At 40.1% G+C, this 20,263-nt stretch overlaps 1 protein-coding gene across 1 annotated transcript in view; it reads right to left on the bottom strand.

Annotated features, from left to right (window-relative positions):
* PELI1 (pellino E3 ubiquitin protein ligase 1) overlaps positions 1-20,263 on the bottom strand; it is a 61,583-nt gene that overhangs the window by 10,415 nt on the left and 30,905 nt on the right. The window contains exons 2-3 of the mRNA XM_080686483.1: positions 4,259-4,401; positions 1,648-1,777 (exon numbers count right to left, since the gene is read on the bottom strand). Coding sequence (XP_080542609.1) covers positions 1,648-1,777; positions 4,259-4,329 — 201 coding nt within the window. The 5' untranslated portion in view covers positions 4,330-4,401. The remainder of the gene's footprint in view (positions 1-1,647; positions 1,778-4,258; positions 4,402-20,263) is intronic.

Genomic DNA, 20,263 nt, shown 5'->3' with positions numbered 1-20,263 from the left:
ACCACCTGCTTATTAGCACATCCGTTCTCTTCAAGGAGCAAAAAGAAACACCTAAAAGAAACTATCTCTTTTCTACATTCACTGGTTCTCAAATAGTAATAGAGGAGGCCTAGCAAAGGCATGAGGACTGTTTTAGACACCACACTGACTATAAAACAAAGCCAAAAATCCGACTAACTCCAGGGACTGGAGCTATGACCTAAAACAAGGCATCATATACCTAATTCTCTGTCTCTTGTTATTTAACTTACAAAGATATACCTCAGATGGTATAATATTGGTGTACATCCTGAGGATCCTTGGCTAAAGATATAGATACTTCAATAAGTCAAGGTTCTCTTTAATTTTTATTCACTCATCATAGTATCAAGTTCAGTCTGTGTTAAACAACTGGAAATGTAAAAATTTTATAGGAAACTAGAGGCCCGATGCACCAAGATTCGTGCAAGAATGGGACTTCCTTCCCCTGGCTGCCAGCACGGCCTTCACTCCAGCTGGAGCCGCCTTTCCTTCTTCCCATGCTGCCCAGAGGCCCGCAGCGGCTGGGGCAGTGCTGAACACCTGCGTCGTTGCCATGGAGACGATTCAAGCATCCTACTCCGGCTGCTCGACGCCTGTGTATGCAAATTAACCTGATATCTTTGTTGGGTTAATTTGCATACTCACTCCTGATTGGCTGGTGGACGTCGTGAAGGTACGGTCAATTTGCATCTTTCTCTTTTATTAGTGTAGATGTGGAGATCTAAAATTCCCCCTAATTGTCTATCACTCTAGGCAAAGTCCAAGTGTCCTGAAATGGTGGCCCAGGTTCTGGAGATTTTGGTAGGGAAATAAAAAGGGGCTAAAAGCATTAGGCAAATAGATAGAGACATTATACTGTAGATAAGGTTGAGTATTTGCTTTTTCATAGCTTTGGTTCAATTTAATAATTATGGATGTCTATTTTTTTCAAGACACTATGCTAAAACCTATGAAGGTCATAAAACAAAACTATAAATAAACAAAAGAGCATCTATAGAATATTTGAGAAAAACCTTTAATTTAAAAAATTGCCTCATCCAGCCCAGCTAGTGTGGCTCAGTGGTTGAGCATCGATCCATGAACCAGGAGGTCACGGTTCAATCCCAGTCGGGGCACATGTGGGCTTGATCCCCAGTAGGGGGCATGCAGAAGGCAGCCAATTAATGATTCTCTCTCATCATTAATGTTTTGATTTCTTTCTCCCTCTCTAAATTTGCCTCATCTAAACATGCTTCTAGTACCTGAATACACTTCTTCTATACTACATTCCTTGCCAAGCCTAGGCCAGGGCCCTTTAAGTAACAGCAGGAACACCCTACTTCTCAGGGCTGACAGCTGCACAATTCTAAATATTAGATAAAGCCCTAAACCCACCCCTGCCCTGGTTAAGAGATGTTTCTTTCTAATTTCCACCTACTGATCTTCCATTTGCCATTTAAAAAAAAGTTGATGCCCTTTCATATGGCAGCCCGTAAAATATCATGTCTCCAACATGTGTTCTCCCATCCAAACAAAAGGAAACTTCTGGTATAGAATATGAAGGGAATGCTAGAGAATGTAAACTACATGTACAACGAGTCTTTCAACTTCTCCAAGTTAATTCACAGTTTTTGTTTTGTTTTTTACCTTTGCAGCCTGAGGAGTACAAGCAATATGCACAGTGCTGGGCTTCACCCCATTTGCCTTAGGTCTTTTAAACAAAGCAAACCTACTTTTCCTTCTTCCTCTGTCGCCGTTTGGGAGGGACCCATTATACCTGGTTAGGGGAGAAAAAGATTAGGCAATCTCTTGTAAGAACCATACAATTCTAACAAATGTGTTACTACTTTGCCTTATAGGATCAATCCCCAATTATCTATTAGCACAATGTAAGTATCTGAAATTCTTTTTAGCAATTGCTGATCCCCAGTTGCCTGAGTATAAAACAAAATGAGACTCCTCCTGGCCATGTTCTAAGTCACACAGAACTACTGTTTGTATTATACATATAAAGCTAGAATTTGGATTGTGGTATTTGTCATTCTTTTTTTCATTATTACTTTAAGTTACCTATATTTTTCTTCAAAGAGGTGATTAGTGGCATATCTGACTCCTCATGACTCATTCTATTTTTTTCTAAAGGTTAATGTTTGCATGTGCTAATCTAACCTTTAAAAATACAATATAAATTGTTTAAAATAGAATCACCTTTAATTGTGAACCAAACACTTTAAATAGCTGAACTTTTGAAATATGGTATTTTTAGGCTTGTTTGTTAAGTCTCAGCCACTTGAACATACACATATATATTCACATTATGTTGGCAAAACCTGTCCAACTGAGATGCCTGCTAAGCAGCAGTTAAACATACTTTTGTTGTTCAGATATTATGACCATTTCTTCATGATAAGATACATATATGTTCTGTAGGTAAGCAAGTAAGCAAGGACTGAACTACTAGGGAAAAAGTTCAAAACAAAACATCTGGGTGTTTACTATGTAGTAGGAACTCTTTGGTTCTACCCCATACATCACCTCACTTAATCCATCCTCATAAAAAACTCTGAGACTGGTATCACTCTCCACTTTTACAGGTTAGGAATTAAGTTATTCCTCAGAGGAATGAAGTTCCTCAGAGACTCAAAGGAATTAAGATATTTTTTGAAGGTCACACACATACACTGGCAAAGCTAGAATTTGGATCCAGGTGTTGGCCATGCTTTTTTTCATTCTTTACTGCTTCATTATGGCATAAGCAGTAGCTTAATAATAATTTCTCTTCATTCACTTTCCCCCTTCCACCTCGAAATCATGGTCAATCTTGGGGGAAATGAGGCAAGGAATAGACAGTCTTGAGGTTGGAGGAGAATGTGATTGTAAAATGGCCTACATTAGTGGTTGACAAGGAGAAGGGAATTTACTCAAAAGCTGCCATATATAAAAATTGTACTGACTTTTAAAAAATACATATATTTTTATTGATTTCAGAGAGGAAGGGAGAGGGAGAGAGATAGAAACATCAATGATGAGAGAGAATCATTGATCAGCTGTCTCCTGCATGCCCCTACTGGGGATCGAGCCTGCAACCCGAGCATATGTCCTTGACCGGAATCAAACCCGGGACCCTTCAGTCCACAGGCCGATGCTCTATCCAGTTAGGGCTGTACTGACTCTTTATAAAAAAAACTAGAGGCCCAGTGCATGAAATTTGTGTGGGGGTAGGGATGGGGGGGGGGAGTTGTGTGTGACCCTCAGCCCAGCCTGCACCCTCTCCAATCTGGGACTCCTTGAGGGATGTCTGACTGCCTGTTTAGGCCCGATCCCGGGCAGTCAGACATTCCTCTCACAATCCAGGACTGCTGGCTCTGAACCACTCGCCTGCCTGCCTGATTGCCCCTAACTGCTTCTGCATGCCAGCCTGATCAACCCCTAACCACTCCCCTGCCAGCCTGATCGATGTCCAATTGCTCCCCTGCCGGCCTGATTGCCCCTAACTGCCCTCCCCTGCTGGCCTGATTGCCCCTAACTGCCCTCCCTTGCCAGCCTGGTCACCCCTAACTACCCTCCCCCGCCAGCCTAGTTGCCCCCAACTGCCCTCCCCGGCCGGCCCGATTGCCCCTAACAGCCCTCCCCTGCCGGCCTGGTCACCCCTAACTGCCCTCCTCTGCCGGCCCAGTTATCCTTAACTGCCCTCCCCAGCCGGCCTGGTAACCCTTAACTGCCCTCCCTGCAGGCCTGATCGCCCCCAACTGCCCTCCCTTTAAGGCCTTGTCCCTCCCAACTGCCCTCCCCTGCCAACCATCTTGTGGTGGCCATCTTGTGTACACAAGGGGGCGACCATCTTTGACCACATGGGGACAGCCATCTTGTGTATTGGAGTGATGGTCAATTTGCATATTACCTCTTTATTATACAGCATTGTAAAAAATTATAAAGTCAGCCAAAGCAAATTTTTCTAAAACAAGGAATAGGAAAGACAAATGGAATGATTATGTGACTCTAGACAAATACATTTTTCATTTCATCTTTAAGAAGCTCTGTCCTTTCTGGGGATGAGGGTGAGGCAAAGTTTATGCAGTATTTGTACCCTTATAAGTGATAGCATAAAACTGACAATTAAAAGAGTCTCCTGATTTGGTAATATTAACCTGTATCTTTAAGTCCTTTCTAGAAATAGGTAGGGTATAAATTCTAAAAAAATACTTTTAAAGTTACTATATATTATTTAATTTTATGTCATCAGATGGGGAAACCTTACCCTAAGACAATGAGTTCACCATATTTTACTGGTGCTTTGGATGGATGATTTTCTTGATCAGGAGAAAACATGAGCTTGGCTGTCGTCTTTCTCAAATCTTTGTTCACTGATCAGGAGCCTTGGGACACCTTTTGCATTATTTCCTAGAGGGGAAAAGTTTTCATTAATAATATGAACAATAAATTTCAGTTTAAATAATGTTATTTTCCAGCTGACTTTGTGAATACAGTATTATGCAAATTATCAGATAATATTCAAAGTATGAAACATTTCCCCCAATAATGGCTATATTTTGATACAACTGTTTAAATAGATTAAAATGTACATTTGGGGACTTCCACCTCCAGGAAGATGGAATAGACATATTTTCCCCTATTATTTCCACTAAATACAACTAAAAACCCTGGACATTAAATATAAAACATAAGAAGAGCCTAGCCAGCATGGTTCAGTGGTTGAATGTTGACCTATGAATCAAGAGGTCACAGTTCAATTCCTGGTCAGGGCACATGCCTAGATTGCAGGCTCAATCCCCAGTTTGCGGCGTGCAGGAGGCAGCCAATCAATGATTCTATCTCATCATTGATGTTTCTCTCTCTCCCTCTTCCTCCCTCTCTGAAATCGATAAAAATATATTTAAAACAAACAAACAAACATAAGAAGATTCTGAAAAGCAGAGAGAAGGCAGACCAGCTAGGAACCTCAGGGTCCAAGGAATGACACAGTGGTGAGTTACCTGGGTTTTCTTTTTGCCAAATATATCCCAGATTTGGAGCTGAAGAATCCAGCAACCTGAAATGCCAACTAGCAGATTAAAAAAAAAAAAAAAAAAAAAAAAAAAGTCCCAACAAAAGCCTAGTCTCTCTTGTCAAAAAACAAAAACAAGAAAGGAGCAGCCTTAGCAAGACTGAAAACTTTTACAATAGCCACTCTCCTGCAGCCAAACACCACAGAAAACTGTGGTTCTACCTCTACCCACAGCACCAATAGCTGAGTGGGAGCCTAGACTTTGACCTCATGAGGCCATAATGAGAAGGCCCATCTTCCTAATCGCTGTCAGGGCAGGCCAAGTAGGGAGCCAGGACTTGCACCCCTGAGGGTTGGTAACATGCCCCCACTTCTACCCTAGCAGTGCCCTGGGAGACTACATGGGGAGACTTCCACCCTTACCCAGCAGTAATAATAAGGATCTCCTTTCCCTGGGTGTCAATGGAGGCTGAGTAGAGAATCTCGACTTCTATGTCCACCTAGCAGTAAAAAGGAGGTACTTCTTATTCTCCTACCAAAGTAGTGTCAGGAAAAATCAGTGGAAATGGAGGTTTAGGTAATATCCTGAGTCTTACAACATAATATGAAAACGTCCAGGTTTCAATAGAAAATCACTCATTATATTAAGAACTGAAATATTTAAAACCATGCAAATTATAAGATGACAGAGATGTTAGAATTACTTGATAAAGATTTTAAACCAACCATGATAAAAAATTTTCAATAAGCAATTACAAACATGTTTGGACAAGTGGAAAAAAAAAAAATCTCAGCAAAGAAAAGCTCCCTGGACGGTCTCAACAGCAGAATGGAAAGGACACAGTAAAGAATCAGAATAGAGGAAAAATAAACCGAAGAAACAAAACAACAAAAACAGCCTCATGGACCCGTAGGATTACAGCAAAAGATCTAATATTTGTATCACTGGAACCCAGAAAGAGAGGAGAAAAAGTGAAGTTGAAAATGTACTCAAAGAAATAATGACTGAAAATTGACAAATTTGGAAAGAGAAACAAAACTATAGATTCAAGAAGCTGCATAAACCCTATGCAGGATAAACCTGAAGAAATCCATGCCAAGACACATCATAATTAAACTTCTGAAAACCAAGGGCAAAGAAAATATTTTGAAGGCAGCCTGAGAGAAACTATACCTTATCTATGGGGAAAAAGCAATTAGAATGACAGGGGATTTCTCACCCAAAATTATACAAACCAGAAGAAAATGGCATATTGTTTTCAGGTGTTGAAAGAAAAGAACTGTCAACCCAGAATCCTACAGCCAGCAAAACAAGGGGAAATCAAGACATTCTCAGAGGAGGGAAAATTAGGAGAATTTATCACCAGCATATCTACTCTAATAGGATGACTAAAAGAAATTCTGAAAGCAGAACATAAATGATAAAAAGAAAGAACCTTAGAACATCAGAAAGGAAGAAAGAATATGGTAAGTAAAACTATGGTAAATACAATAAGCTTTCCTTTTCTTGAATTTTCTGCATTATGCCTGAAGGTCAAAGCAAAAATTAATAACACTGTCTCATGTGGTTCCAAATTTCTATAAAGGAAATATTTAAGGCAATTACTACTATATATTGTACTCCTGGCCATTTATCCTAGAGAAACAGACTTATGTTCATACAAAACCTATACACAAATGTTTATAGCAGCTTTATTCATATTATGTGGACTAGTACTCAGCAATAAAAAGGAAATAAACTACTGGTAGATGAAACGACATGGATGACTCTCTAGGGCCGTGGTCGGCAAACTGCGGCTCGCAAGCCACATGCGGCTCTTTGGCCCCTTGAGTGTGGCTCTTCCACAAAATACCACCGTCTGGGCAAGTCTATTTTGAAGAAGTGGCCTTAGAAGAAGTTTAAGTTTAAAAAATTTGGCTCTCAAAAGAAATTTCAATCGTTGTATTGTTGATATTTGGCTCTGTTGACTAATGAGTTTGCCGACCACTGCTCTAGGGAATTATGCTGAATAAAAAAAGCTAATAACCTCCAAAAGTTACATAAATGATTCCACTTATATAACGTTCTGGAAATGACAAAAGTATTGAAATGAAAACAGATTAGTTGTTGCCAGGAGTTAAGGAGGGAGCAGGAGTGGAAGGTGAGTGGGAGGTAAGTGGGTGTGGCTACAAAGGACAATAGGAAGGATTCCTGTGGTGAAGAGTCCTTTATCAATATCAATCTTCTGGTTGTGATATTTTACCATGGTTTTGTAAGATATTAACATTGGGGCAAACTGGGTAAAAGGTACACAGAATCTCTGTATTATTTCTTCCAAATGCATGTGAACCTACAATTATCTCAAAATAAAGTTTAACTAAAAAGTATGTATTTGACATAGGTATGGAAAACAAAAGCCTGACACTTTTGATAAGTCAGAAAAATCACTATAATCAACAATCTCCACAATACTCTCATCTCTATTTCATTAGCAGTTTAATGGGACTAGGTATTTCCTGTATCTGTTTCTTTCCCTGGTCTTCCTATTAGCCTTATTACAAAGGTTTCAGAATAAAATTCTTATGCTAATCCATAGAAGTCTCCTGGTTTTGTAATTCCACCAGTAGGTTTCATAGGAAACTCAAAAATGAAAAATACCTACTTGTTTTTTCCTACAGTACAGTAAAATATAGCTGTAAGGTCTGGGGCTGGGAAAGCAGGAACTTTACAAACTTTGCTTTCTAGCCTGCTTTAGCCTGCTTGAATGAGAAAAATAAACTTAAGTTAGCCAGTTTGACCTCTTTTTTATCCCTTATAACCAACTAACATAAACATTTAAACTAGCAATTCAGACAAACATACTACCTTTTATTGTTAGTAAAGTAAAACATGCTTACTAAATTATTTTAAAGTAAAACATACTTAAAAATTTATTTTCTTTTTACTTTATTTTTATTTTTTTTAATCCTCACCCAAGGATATTTTTTCCACTGATTTTTAGAGAGTGGGAGGGAGAGAGAGAAGGGATAGGGAGAGAAAGAGAAACCTTGATGTGAGACACATCGATTGGTTGCCTCCTGCACACATCCCACCAGGGTCAGAGATCAAAACTGCAACTTAGGTGCTTGTCCTTGACTGGGAATGGAACCCTCAACTTTTTGGTGTGTTGGCCGACACTCTAACCACTGAGCAACACAGGCCAGGGCAAGAATTATTTTAAGAAAAACTTCATTCATTCAAACACACTATAAAATCCTCTCATCTTCCCACATGAATTTTAGTAAGAATTAAACTTAAATTTTAATAACACTGCTTCATTTTGATTTGCATTCCTATTTAGAGTTTCTAATTTTAGGAAGTGATGGTTTTTCATTTATAGTAGCAAATAATTTCCTTTATATTACATGGCTAGCAAGTATTCATGTTCTAGTTCTAGCTCTCTTTGAACAAAGCAATCTGCTTCCTCATCTCTAAAAATTAAGGGATTAAAGTAGACTGAAGACAATTTTGGAACTAGAAATATATGCGACCATATGGTCCTAAAGTAAGTATTTACAAGTGATGTGCACATAGCGCTATAGATTTAGTCCTATTGCCACTATAGCAAAAGAAACAACTTTTACCTTAGACAAGGAATTAAGAGTAGGGCTGGCATATACCCACTAGAGCCCTTGGCCACATTAGCCAAGAAAAACAATGTATTTCTAAGTATACTTATTCTTGCTCTGATTAGGTCCTTAAACGGCCTGATCTTGGGATCTTTTATCAGTGATATCCAAGTTTCAATCACAGGAATACATTGAAAGCTGGATTCTATTTCTGTACCTAAAAATTGAAAACCTATAGTAAAACACTTGGATATTGAATAGTATTGGTTATAATAACCAATTGGTTAAAATAACCCAATTTAAAAGGCATATAATCAATATACATATAACTGGCAGTTTTAAACTACGAATAAAATGTGCCTTGATAGCTATTTCTCCTTGAATCTTTTATTGCAGGTTCTAATACACACTGACAGGTGACTGTTATAAAGAAGTTTGAATCTCTGTATTTTGAAGAAAGATGCTCTTCACATTGGTGTGGAATCTTTAACAAAGTCCAATAGCTAGATATTGCTCTAGCACTCACTCTCTTTATACACTGAGTGGTCAGATTATGATGATCTCTGAACGCATAATAATCTGGCCACTCATTGTATATCCTATATAATAAAAGACTAATATGCAAATTGTCCCCTCGACCAGGAGTCTGACCAGCAGGCAGGCTGGCCAACCGCCTATGTCCCCTCCCCCTGGCCAGAATGGCCGGACTCCACCCATGCACGAATTCATGCACACATACACACACACACACACACACACACACACAAAAACACACACACACAGTGAGTGGCCAGATTATTATGCATTCAGAGATCATAATAATCTGGCCACTCAGTGTATATTTCCTATGTTTTAAAATCTGATTGAGATATAGAAATCTCCAAAATCAATTCCTAAAGTAATGCACTTGAGGACTTGAAATGACTATGTGTATCAATCAAATTTATTCTAATGCCTCAATTACTGGCCCCAGCTGTTAGTATTCAATTAAGTTAGTTGATCAGACCCCCACCTCTATACTTAGTTCCATTACGATGTGATCCAGCATAAAGAACGTGAAATAGCACCATTAATTCTAACCGAAACTGAGGAAAAATGTTAGAGAAAATCTTCCTAAGATAACAAGGCTGTTTTCTATATAATATCTGTTACTTAGAAGCTTTACTTGATCCTTGAAAATTAAGTATGTTGCTCTATCAGCAGGAACCTTCACAAGTTAAACAAAATTTTTTTAAAGAAGTATATTCTGGAATGGTGTTATTTTCTGTGTGTGGAGGAAAAACATGAAAAGTTAGCCATAAAATATATATATTAATTTGAAATAGTCTCATTAATTTGACTAATGCAACATTCTTTTGTAAAAAGTGTATTTTTATTGATTTCAGAGAGAAAGGGAGAGGGAGAGAGAGACAGAAACAATGATGAGAAAGAATCATTGATTGGCTGCCTCCTGCACATCCCACACTGGGGATTGAGCCTGCAACCCAGGCATGTGCCCTGTCCAGGAATCAAACCATGACTTCCTGGTTCACAGGTCAATGCTCAACCACTGAGCTACACTGGCCGGGCTGGCTAATGCGACATTCTAATCATTTGCTCTTAAAGGCCAGTGAACTACAATTATTTTCATATCAAGTTTTCCCCAAGGAAAGACTTTTTATAATATAGTAGAGGCCTGATGCACGAAATTCATGCATTTGGGTGGGGGGTCCTTCAGCCCGGCCTGCACCCTATCGCAGTCCAGAAGCCCTGTGATTGTGGGGCCCCCGACCAATCGCATCGCACCTGCCTTGGCGGCGGCAGTCAGTGCTGGCTTGATGCGGCACCCGCGACCCAGGAGGGACCTAGAGGTCAGCAGTTCAGCCCACTCGCCAGTCCCCGCCCACCCAAGCCCTGGCGTTCGGTTGTCTGTTCGGTCATTTTGGACGTTACGGACCCTGGCTCTTTATATATTAGGATGTCTGTTTCACATAAAGGAAAACTGGGAAATCAATCTTTGTCCAAATTTCTCCCTCAACATAACACATTTTCTTTTATTTACATTGCACACAGCCTTTTGCTTACTACCTACTAAACACAAGCACAAAATTCCTTCCCTGAAAAAATAAAAAACTAAACAAATATTAAACAAGGGACAAACAGACCTTATGTAGATATTTACATTCATCTTTAACACTTCTATTTTTGGTGGGCAAGTGAGTAGGAACAAAGAGGTGTTGAGAAAAAAAAATGTAAATATTTTAGGAAATGTTATGATGCTTTATGGTGAAAAATATAATGTGGATTGCATATATTATCTCTGATGAAACAGATTTCGATCTATACTAGAGGTCCTTTGTACTTGATTTCAAAAAGACGACTCAAACAGAAAGAACTGTTTTGGTATATCTGTAGTGAAGCCATTTTATGAAACCAATTTAGCTGATGATTGAAGGGAGTTAAATTTATAGCAGCTTATTGATAACAGTGAAAAATTAATCACCTTCTTCCTTCTTTCACAATTAGCAGGATTAATAAGCAGCAGCTTTCCATAAAAGGAGAGAAGGGATAACAGAAACAATAGTGTCAGAAGTAGGATTATGAGGTTATTACTTTTGTCAGTGTTTTTAGCTTTTTCAACACAGCAGTGAAGGAAGTAAAGTCCACCCTCCTATTCCCATGATACAAGGCACTCCCTGGGTAAACTCCCAGCCTCCCCCTTAGGGTAGTCAAATGACATGCTAGTCAAGACTTTCCTACTAATTAACAGGGCTATTGTGAAATTCTATCACCTACAAGGATAACTTATTTTCATCCTGATAGGAAAGCAATTAACATCTCTCCTACCTAAAGACAGTATTTGTTCCTCTAAACTAGGGTTTCTCAACCTTGGCACTACTAATATTTCGACATTGTGAGGAGCTGGCTTGTGATTATAGGAAGTTCAGCAGTACTACTGGCCTTTATGCCCCAGAGATGCCAATAGCATCTCTAGTTGTGATCATCAAAAATATGTCATATGAAACTGTACACCTGAAAGCTATATAATTTTATTAACCAACTAGAGGCCCGGTGCATGGATTTGTGCACTGGTGAAGTCCCTCAGACTGGCCTGCAGGGATCGGGCCAAAACCGGCTCTCCGACATCCCCCAAGGGGTCTCGGATTGCAAGAGGGCGCAGGCCAGGCTGAGGGACCCCATCAGTGCACGAATCTGTGCACCGGGCCTCTAGTATGCATGTAAGATCTTTGGTTAATCTCTTCCCGCCTTCCCTCTGAGATTCATCAGTCTGTTCCATGTTTCCATGCCTGTGGTTTCCGCTCCTGTGTTGAGCGTCTGCCCCCTGGTGGTCAGTGCATGTCATAGCTACTGGTCGGCCAGTTGAACGGTCAGCCGGTCACTTAGGCTTTTATATATATACTAGAGGCCCGGTGCATGAAATTCGTGCACGGGGGTGTGTGTCCCTCAGCCCAGCCTGTACCCTCTCCAATCTGGGACCCCTCGAGAAATGTCCGACTGCCCATTTAAGATTACTCTTTTATGCAGCTGGACATCCCTCTCACAATCCAGGACTGCTGGCTCCCCACTGCTCGCTTGCCTGCCTTCCTGATTGCCCCTAACCGCTTCTGCCTGCCAGCCTGATCACCCCCTAACCACTCCCCTACCAGCCTGATTGACGCCTAACTGCTCCCCTGCCAGCCTGTTTGCCCCTAACTGCCCTCCCCTGCAAGCCTGGTCACCCCTAACTGCCCTCCACTGCAGGCCTGGTGCCCCCCAACTGCTCTCCCCTGCAGGCCCGGGTCCCCCCCAACTGCCTTTCCCTGCAGTCCTGGTCGCCCCCAACTTCCCTCCTCTGCCGGCTTGGTCACCCCTAACTGCCCTCCCCTGCAGGCTTGATCGCCCCCAACTGCCCTCCCTTGCAGGCCTGGTCCCTCCCAACTGCCCTCCCTTGCTAGCCATCTTCTGGTGGCCATCTTGTGTCCACATGGGGGCAGGATCTTTGACCACATGGGGGCAGCCATCTTGTGTGTTGGAGTGATGGTCAATCTGCATATTACTCTTTTATTAGATAGGATAGAGGCCTGGTGCATGGGTGGGGGCCACTGGTTTGCCCTGAAGGGTGTCCCGGATCAGGGTGGGGGTTCCCTTGGGGTGTGAGGTGGCCTGGGCGAGGGGCCTGTGGTGATTTGCAGGCCGGCCAAGCCCCCTGGCAACCCAAGTGGAGGCCCTGGTATCTGGGATTTCTTTATCTTCTACAATTGAAACTTTATAGCCTGGAGCGGAGCCAAGCCTTCTGCTTGCTCCGTGGAGGCAGCCATTTTTGGGGGGGATTTATGTATCTTCTATAATTGAAACTTTGTAGCCTTAAGCGGAGGCCTGGGCTGGCCAGGGTGTGCGGAAAGCTTGGCTTCCTCCATCGCCGGGGGCAACCCTAGCCTCCTGCTCTTTCCAGCTCTGTGGCTGCCGCCATTTCTGTTTGGGTTTATGTATCTTCTATCATTGAAACTTTGTAGCCTTGAGTGGAGGCCTAGGCCGGCAAGGGCAGGCGGAAAGCTTGGCTTCCTCCATTGCCAGGGAAACCCAAGCCTCCCTCCTGCTCTTTGTGGCCGTAGCCATCTTGGTTGGGTTTATTTGCATATTCACTCCTGATTGGCTTGTGGGCATGGCTTTTGGGTGTAGCGGAGTGATGGTTAATTTGCATATTACTCTTTTATTATATAGGATAGATGTCACCCCAACAAACAGTAAAAAAAATAGTTTCACCTTCCCTTCATCCTATGAGAATCACTGCTCTAAATCTCAAATTGGGGATGACAATTTGTTTTTAGGAAGGGAATCTGCCCCATTTTTGGCACAATGCTTGCCGCATACTAAGGTATTTAACAAACGTTTTCTTACTAACATCATCTACTGATGTCTTAAAGGGCTATTAACCCTGTGTCAGTAAAGGCAATGGCTTTAAACGTAGCTGCAATTTCAGTATTTCATTATAACTAATAGGAGTGGCTGGGAGAGAGAATTGGATCTATCATCATACCACGATGGTGGTTAATTATTAACATTTCTATGCATTTAGATATTTTAATAATGAAACAACCTCTCTTAAGTGAAGGAAAGGGACTGCAGCTGGAGTGACTGTAGCAGTAGCTATAAGGCCAGTGCGGGGTAGTCTGACGTTTAGAGAAGTGTTAACCTTTGGAGGCCAGATAAGGAAATACCTTCTTGACCTAGGGGACCCATGTCTAGAAAAATTAAAAAGGGGTGTCAATCTGAATCAATCTTGGATAGAGGTCTATAGTGTACTTGCACAGAATGTTATTGAGCAAAATGATTTCACATACGATTATTTTATTTGACTCTTACAATAGCTCTGTGAATTAGTCGGAAAGTCTTATTAACTCAATTTTCCAGATAAAGGAACAAAGTGTGTCAGTCAGAAAGGCCAGTGGCTAGTTCAAGGCCAAACAGGTAATATCTGGCAGAGCTAGAACTAAATCCCACATATTGATTCAGCATACATTAACTCATTTAATTCTATCACAACTACATCAAATATAATTATTATCTTGCTCCTAGAAGTAGTCTGGGTATTCTGATATCACTAATCACACCCTAGACAAGGTTGGGTGGGGCTGATTCCATACTAAGAAGAAGAGACCCTATTAAGGGACTATTTAGGAGAGAGACTAGAAATAGGAAGTACATCTGTGTAAAATAAACCCTAATCAAGTTATACTCCAGCATAGACTAGTAACAACTATTTAACTACTAGTATGACTAGTGCTTTTTGAGATTATTTGAACCTTTGTCACTTCCTCAATGTTCTTTGTATTTGTCAACCCTGTTTCCTGATAGTGACCAATAATGAAAACTTCAGTAAATGAAGTGGACTTTGCATGTTCATTTAAAAAATGGGGAAGGGAGAAAGGAACCCAAGAGGAAAAGCAGGGCATTACACTAAGGCAAATTCCTGGGTACCAACAGGAAGAAACACCTATTAGAATTGAGTCCAGACAGTCTAGGAACAGAAGGCTTCATGTACTCCCTGCGAAGTAACAGCCAAGACAAAACTACAGAGCGTTGTTTAATGGGGGTTTAAATACAACTGCACCACCCTACCCCAAAATGATCACTAATTCCCCACATCTAGAAAGTGTATTTTAAAAGACACAACAAAGGATTAGAACATGTTTATTTTTCCTAAAATGATGATATGCTTCTCAGAAAGCAGAACTAGAAATTCCCCTTGGTTTAACCATTAAAACCTTGAAACAAAACTCTGCAGAAAACACCAAATTCAGTACGATTAGATGGTTATTTGGAACAAAAACATTGGATAGAAGTGTATTCATGGGAAATTCTATCATTTTTTAAAGTCAGCATCCAACGCTGGCAGTCAACTCATGCTTATGCTACCCTTTTCTCATAGTGGCTAACACTGGGTTCTGTCTCTGTGCCAAGCACTTTACATGTATTAACTGATTTACTTCCCAGAACGACCATGAGACAGAAATTGTTATAAACCTCAGTTTATAGATTAAGAAAACTATAAATTTACAATTCAAACTCTAGCCAACACTCTGGAACTGCTGAAAATATGAGTAGTGGGGAGTGTGAGAGAGAGGAGAGAACTACTTTGAAAAACAAAATTAAACAACAAGAAAATCCCCCAATTCTTTTCCTACTATGTATAAAGTATTAAAGAGCAAAAGATTACATAAATGCTATTGCCCTAACATGGGAATAAAGTTCTGTAATACTAACAATTTTAATCTTCCCAATAACTCAATCAATCATTTAAAGCTGTTTAAAAAGCTCCTTGGATAAAATTTAAACTTGGGAAAAAATGAGTGAAATAAATTTGTTTCCAATCAATTTAAATTGATACCAACTTATGAAATAAAAAGAATGGAACACTGAATCCATGGTCATATTTTTATATCCCAAGAGTAAACCATATTAATTTTATGAGATTATGGGCCCTTCCAAAAAAAATATTGTGTAGTGATTATTTTGGACAGGTAAATTACTCCCAGAAATAGAGTAATATGGGCTTTCTTTAGTCCTTATAAAACAATGACCAAATTATATGGATTAAAAAAAAAAGGCAACAATAATAGCCTCAAAGTGTCTACCCCAAAAGATTTATTAATTATACAGGAGACAACAGTAACTTCACAGTGGGAGAAACCTGGCAGACATCACCTCAACCACTGACCAAGCTTAATATTATCTGTAATGAGACATTTTGATATCATGTATCTTCTATGATGCACTGAAGACACATCAGTTCTGCAGTATGCTGCCAAAAAATGCATAACCCCAATCTAGTCATAAGAATACACCAGACCAACCCAAATTGACAAGTGTTCTACAAATAACTATCAGTACTCATTAAGGGTGCCACGGTCATGAAATATAAGGAAAGACCAAGAAATCCTCAGACTGGAGGAGATTAAGGAGATGCAACAACTACATGGGATCATGAATTGGATATTGGACCAGAAAAAGGACATTAGTGGAAAACTGGTTAAATCTGAATATGGTCTACAGTTCAATACTACAGCTAATAATATTGTACCAATGTTAATTTCCTGGTTTTGATAAATATACTCTGGTTATACAGATTGTGAAGCTGAGTACATTTTATATATATCCTACATAATAAAAGCCTAATATGCTAAGCGTCTGACCGTTTGACCAGTTGTAAGATGCGCACTGACCGGTAGGTTAGCTTGGGGGCAGACACTCCGATTGGTAGGTTAGCTTGCTGCTGATCAGGACTGGGTGAGATGGGCCAGACACGCCCTGGAGCCCTCCTGTGGTCTCTCCCCGGCCCCGATCCATGTTGCACTGGTGGGGTCCCTTGGCCTGGCCTGCGCCCTCTCGCAATCCGGGACCCCTCGGAGGATGTCGACTGTTGGTTTCAGCCTGATCCCCGCAGGCCAGGCTGAGGGACCCCGCCAGTGCACAAATTAAGTACATATATACATACTAGAGGCCCAGCGCATGATTAAATCGTGTGCATGTAGGGTCCCCTAGGCCTAGCCTGCCATCAGGGCCATGTCCGCCACCCCGTAACGCTCCGCCGACACTGCCAGTGCCCCGGCGGGGGGGGGGGAGGGAAGGGGGAAGGGAGTTTGGGACCCCAGATCTACCACGCGCACCAGCGGGACCCCAGACCCCACCGCTGCGGGCCTCACGAGTTCATTTGTGCCTGACTGGTCCCCATTCCTCTCTCCCCTATGTTGAGTGTCTGAGCCATTGGCTGCTCCGAACCATTTGGCTGTTTCCCTTAGTAACAGCTTTTACCTTCTGCCTCAATTCCTCTCCCAGCTCGTGCCCTTCCCCCGTGTGCCACCTCCCCCCGCTGCATGTGCTCCCACCCCTCCCCCCGCAGTGGGAGCACCTCCGCTTGCCACCTGGGGACCCGTGCTGCGCTCCGAGCGCCCATCTCCTGCACCCTCTTCACCATGCAGCCCCGCCCGCCCGCCGCCCACCTTGCTGCGATTGGAGCCTGTAGGCCGCGAGACCGAGAGGTGCTCCATGCACCTCCTGGTGACCGGTCTTTGGTCATTACAGTGTTACGGCCACTGAATATATAGAAGATATGTATACATGTACTTATGTAATGTAAAACAAAAAAAGTATTTCTTAAAAATACCTAATATATATTTAGTTAAGCATACAAAGTATTATAGGTCCTAATAATACTTCATTAATTTATAGTGGTCACTTAAAATTTAATTATTTTTTCAGAGATTCATCTTTATTTTTCAGTATCTAAACAAATGTTATAATCTGTTCTTTGTAGTAACTTCGACACCATGTAGTTAATTCTACTTTTTCTACTGCTCTTAATATATAACAGGCCCTGAAATATAACCAAAGGCCTAAAAAATCATTGCAATTTGTTTAAAGGTTGAATGCTACATAAATATTTGATTCTCAATAGAGGAAAAGATAGCACATCTAAATAAAATAAGATTTAGTATATATAGTCCCTGCTCTTACAGGAACATTAAGTCTTTTATAGTTTCACAATTCCATTATAAGCTCTATTTAAAAGGTATGGGGGGAAATGTAGTCGAAAATTCAAATTACAATTGAATCTCCAATATTGTTTCTAACAGTAAAGTTAGCTACTGACAGGGAAATCACCATAACAAAATAACTATTTCACCGTGGCCCGTGTTTCTCAGTGATTGGAGTGTTGGCCCATGCACCAAAGGATCTTGGGTTCGATTCCTAGTCAAGGGCACGTACCTGGGTTGCAGGTTTGATCCCTGGCCCTGATTGGAGGATGTGCGGGAGGCAACCAATCGATGTGTCTAATATTTCAGTGTTTCTCTGTCTCACCCTCCCTCCCTCTCCCTTCCTTTTACTCTCTCAAAAATTAATAGAAAAGAATATCCTTGGATAAGGATTTAAAAACCCACAAAACAAACAAACAAAAACTTTTTGGCTTGACTGGAGTGACTCAGTTGGTTGAGCATCGTCCCGTGCACCTGCAAGTTCTATTACCAGTCAGGGTGCCTAGGGAAACAACCAATCAATGTTTCTTTCTCATATTCATCTTTCTCTCTCCCTTCCTCACTCTAAGCATGTTCTTGGGTGAGGATTAAAAAAAGAGAATAATAACTATATCTAATCTCACCAATGAACAGAAGTTTCCTCTTATGCGAGTTCTAGTTTTCTGTTTGGTTCATGAAATGTTCTGAAAAGGAGCAGCTGATCTTTCTTTGACCAAATCATAATGTTTTCTCCATAAAATTTTATAGCAGCAATTTAGAGATATTGTGTGTGGGAGGCTTAGAACATCTATTTTTTAGCAGAATGAATATTTTAAATCACTCAGTATGGTATTCCCATTTAACTCTTTTCATTAGGAAAATGGTACATACATATAGCTTGGATATTTCTATAAATGTTCTCTCTCCACTCTAATTATTGTTGTATTTTCACATTACAAACACTCCAATTAAGTAGTGATCAATTTAAATTATGATTGTAATTTGCAACTTTTCTCTTGTCACTGACAACTTCCGTTTTATACATATACAAAAGAGAGTATTTCCCCCTCACAAATCAATTAGAAAATGGTAAAGAATAAACACACAGTACTGGGCAACATGTCAGTATTCTAGTAAGCAGATTCAGTTTTTCATGAATTTCCTATAGAAAGATTCTATATCTTTTCTTTTAATCAAAATGACTCAGGAAAAAACAACACTGCTGAGAACGATCATTGTTCATTTTTTAGCAGGAAGAGATGGTCCCTCTGCCCCATAAATCACCAGATCTAAAATCATTAAATCTCTTCCCACCATATCAAAACAACAAGATATTCAGGTAGAAACATCACGTAAAATCCTTATAAAGCAAGATTCTCAATATTTTTAAAATTCTTTATATTTTTCCCTCCCTTCTGAAAATGTTTAAATAGTAAACTGCAGTTATCCCAAAGGCCTAGATCTCTTTAAAAGCGACTCAGGAGAAGATTTATGGTTAAAAAAACTAGACTCTGAATAAACTGTTAACGGTTAGCCAAAATACAATGACAGCACCGTCATTCTGGCTACCAGGTTCCAGCAATGTAATTCTCAAATTTAATAATTCAAAAGAAAGCAACAGATAACATTAAGTTCTAAAACATGTAAAAAAGAACAAAACAAAACAAAACAAAAAAAAAAACCCACACCAAATACTGTAGCTTGGATTGGAAAAACATTACAAGGGAAGATTTTCAGTTTTCTGTCGACAGGCAATCAACACCCAGTTATTTTTCTTTTGCTTTCTTTAAGACTAATTATGGAGGTGAGAGTAACAGTGTAAAGCCTGCCTAAATACACAAAAGCCTTAGAACTTGAGATTTATTCAATCTTTTCCCTAAAACGGAAAATGTAATTCATACATTCCACATGTCTAAAACTGAATGTGAAAAAAATGTGAAACAATTAAATATAAATGATCTGATTATGATTCAAATCATTCCTTTTACAAACTTACCTGGAACCTTGAAGCCCTGACAATGTTACACTTAAAATTAAGCCACAGAACACCTACCTCTTTATTCCATCGCTATTACCACAAGCTAGACAAACAACCTTCTCACCAGAGGATAAAATCCAGATAGTATTTAAAGCATCTCCCAATTACACTTGGAATCACACACTGAATAGCTGTCTGCTCAGTGTTCTTTCACTTAAGCATCTCATAATGTGTGTGGGTGAGCCTGTGTTATGCAAAATAGGTAAACACTATATAATTCTAGATTCTATTGGCTGAAGTAAGAATTCACTTCTCTCACCTCCTCCTTAAGGAAGTCTGTGGCCCAAAAGGGAAGAAACGGAAGTAAGCAAGAAGCACAGAAAAAATTCTAACATGGGCTTATTTTCAAGTTATGGAATTAGGTACTTCAAAAGGGGTTCTTAAAAGGCTAACTTAATTAACTATATAAATGCTCTATAAATGTCAGAAGTAGAGCTGAGATACTAAACTACCTTTTCATTATAGTGTAATAGCCTATTTGAATAGATTTAGTATAATAATCTGTTAAAGAACACTCCTTTGAAAAAAACATAGAAGAATCAATATAATTCATGTGAAGAAAGAGTGCCCTTTTAGCACTCAAATACATCAAATATTTTGTTTTATTTTAAAACACTATACAGAATTTACAGGATAAAG

This window comes from Plecotus auritus (assembly GCF_963455305.1).
Source record: "Plecotus auritus genome assembly, chromosome: 8".
NCBI classification, from domain to species: domain Eukaryota; kingdom Metazoa; phylum Chordata; class Mammalia; order Chiroptera; family Vespertilionidae; genus Plecotus; species Plecotus auritus.
The sequence above is the reverse complement of the archived record's forward strand: the minus strand, read 5'-3'. Positions and strand labels throughout refer to the sequence as shown.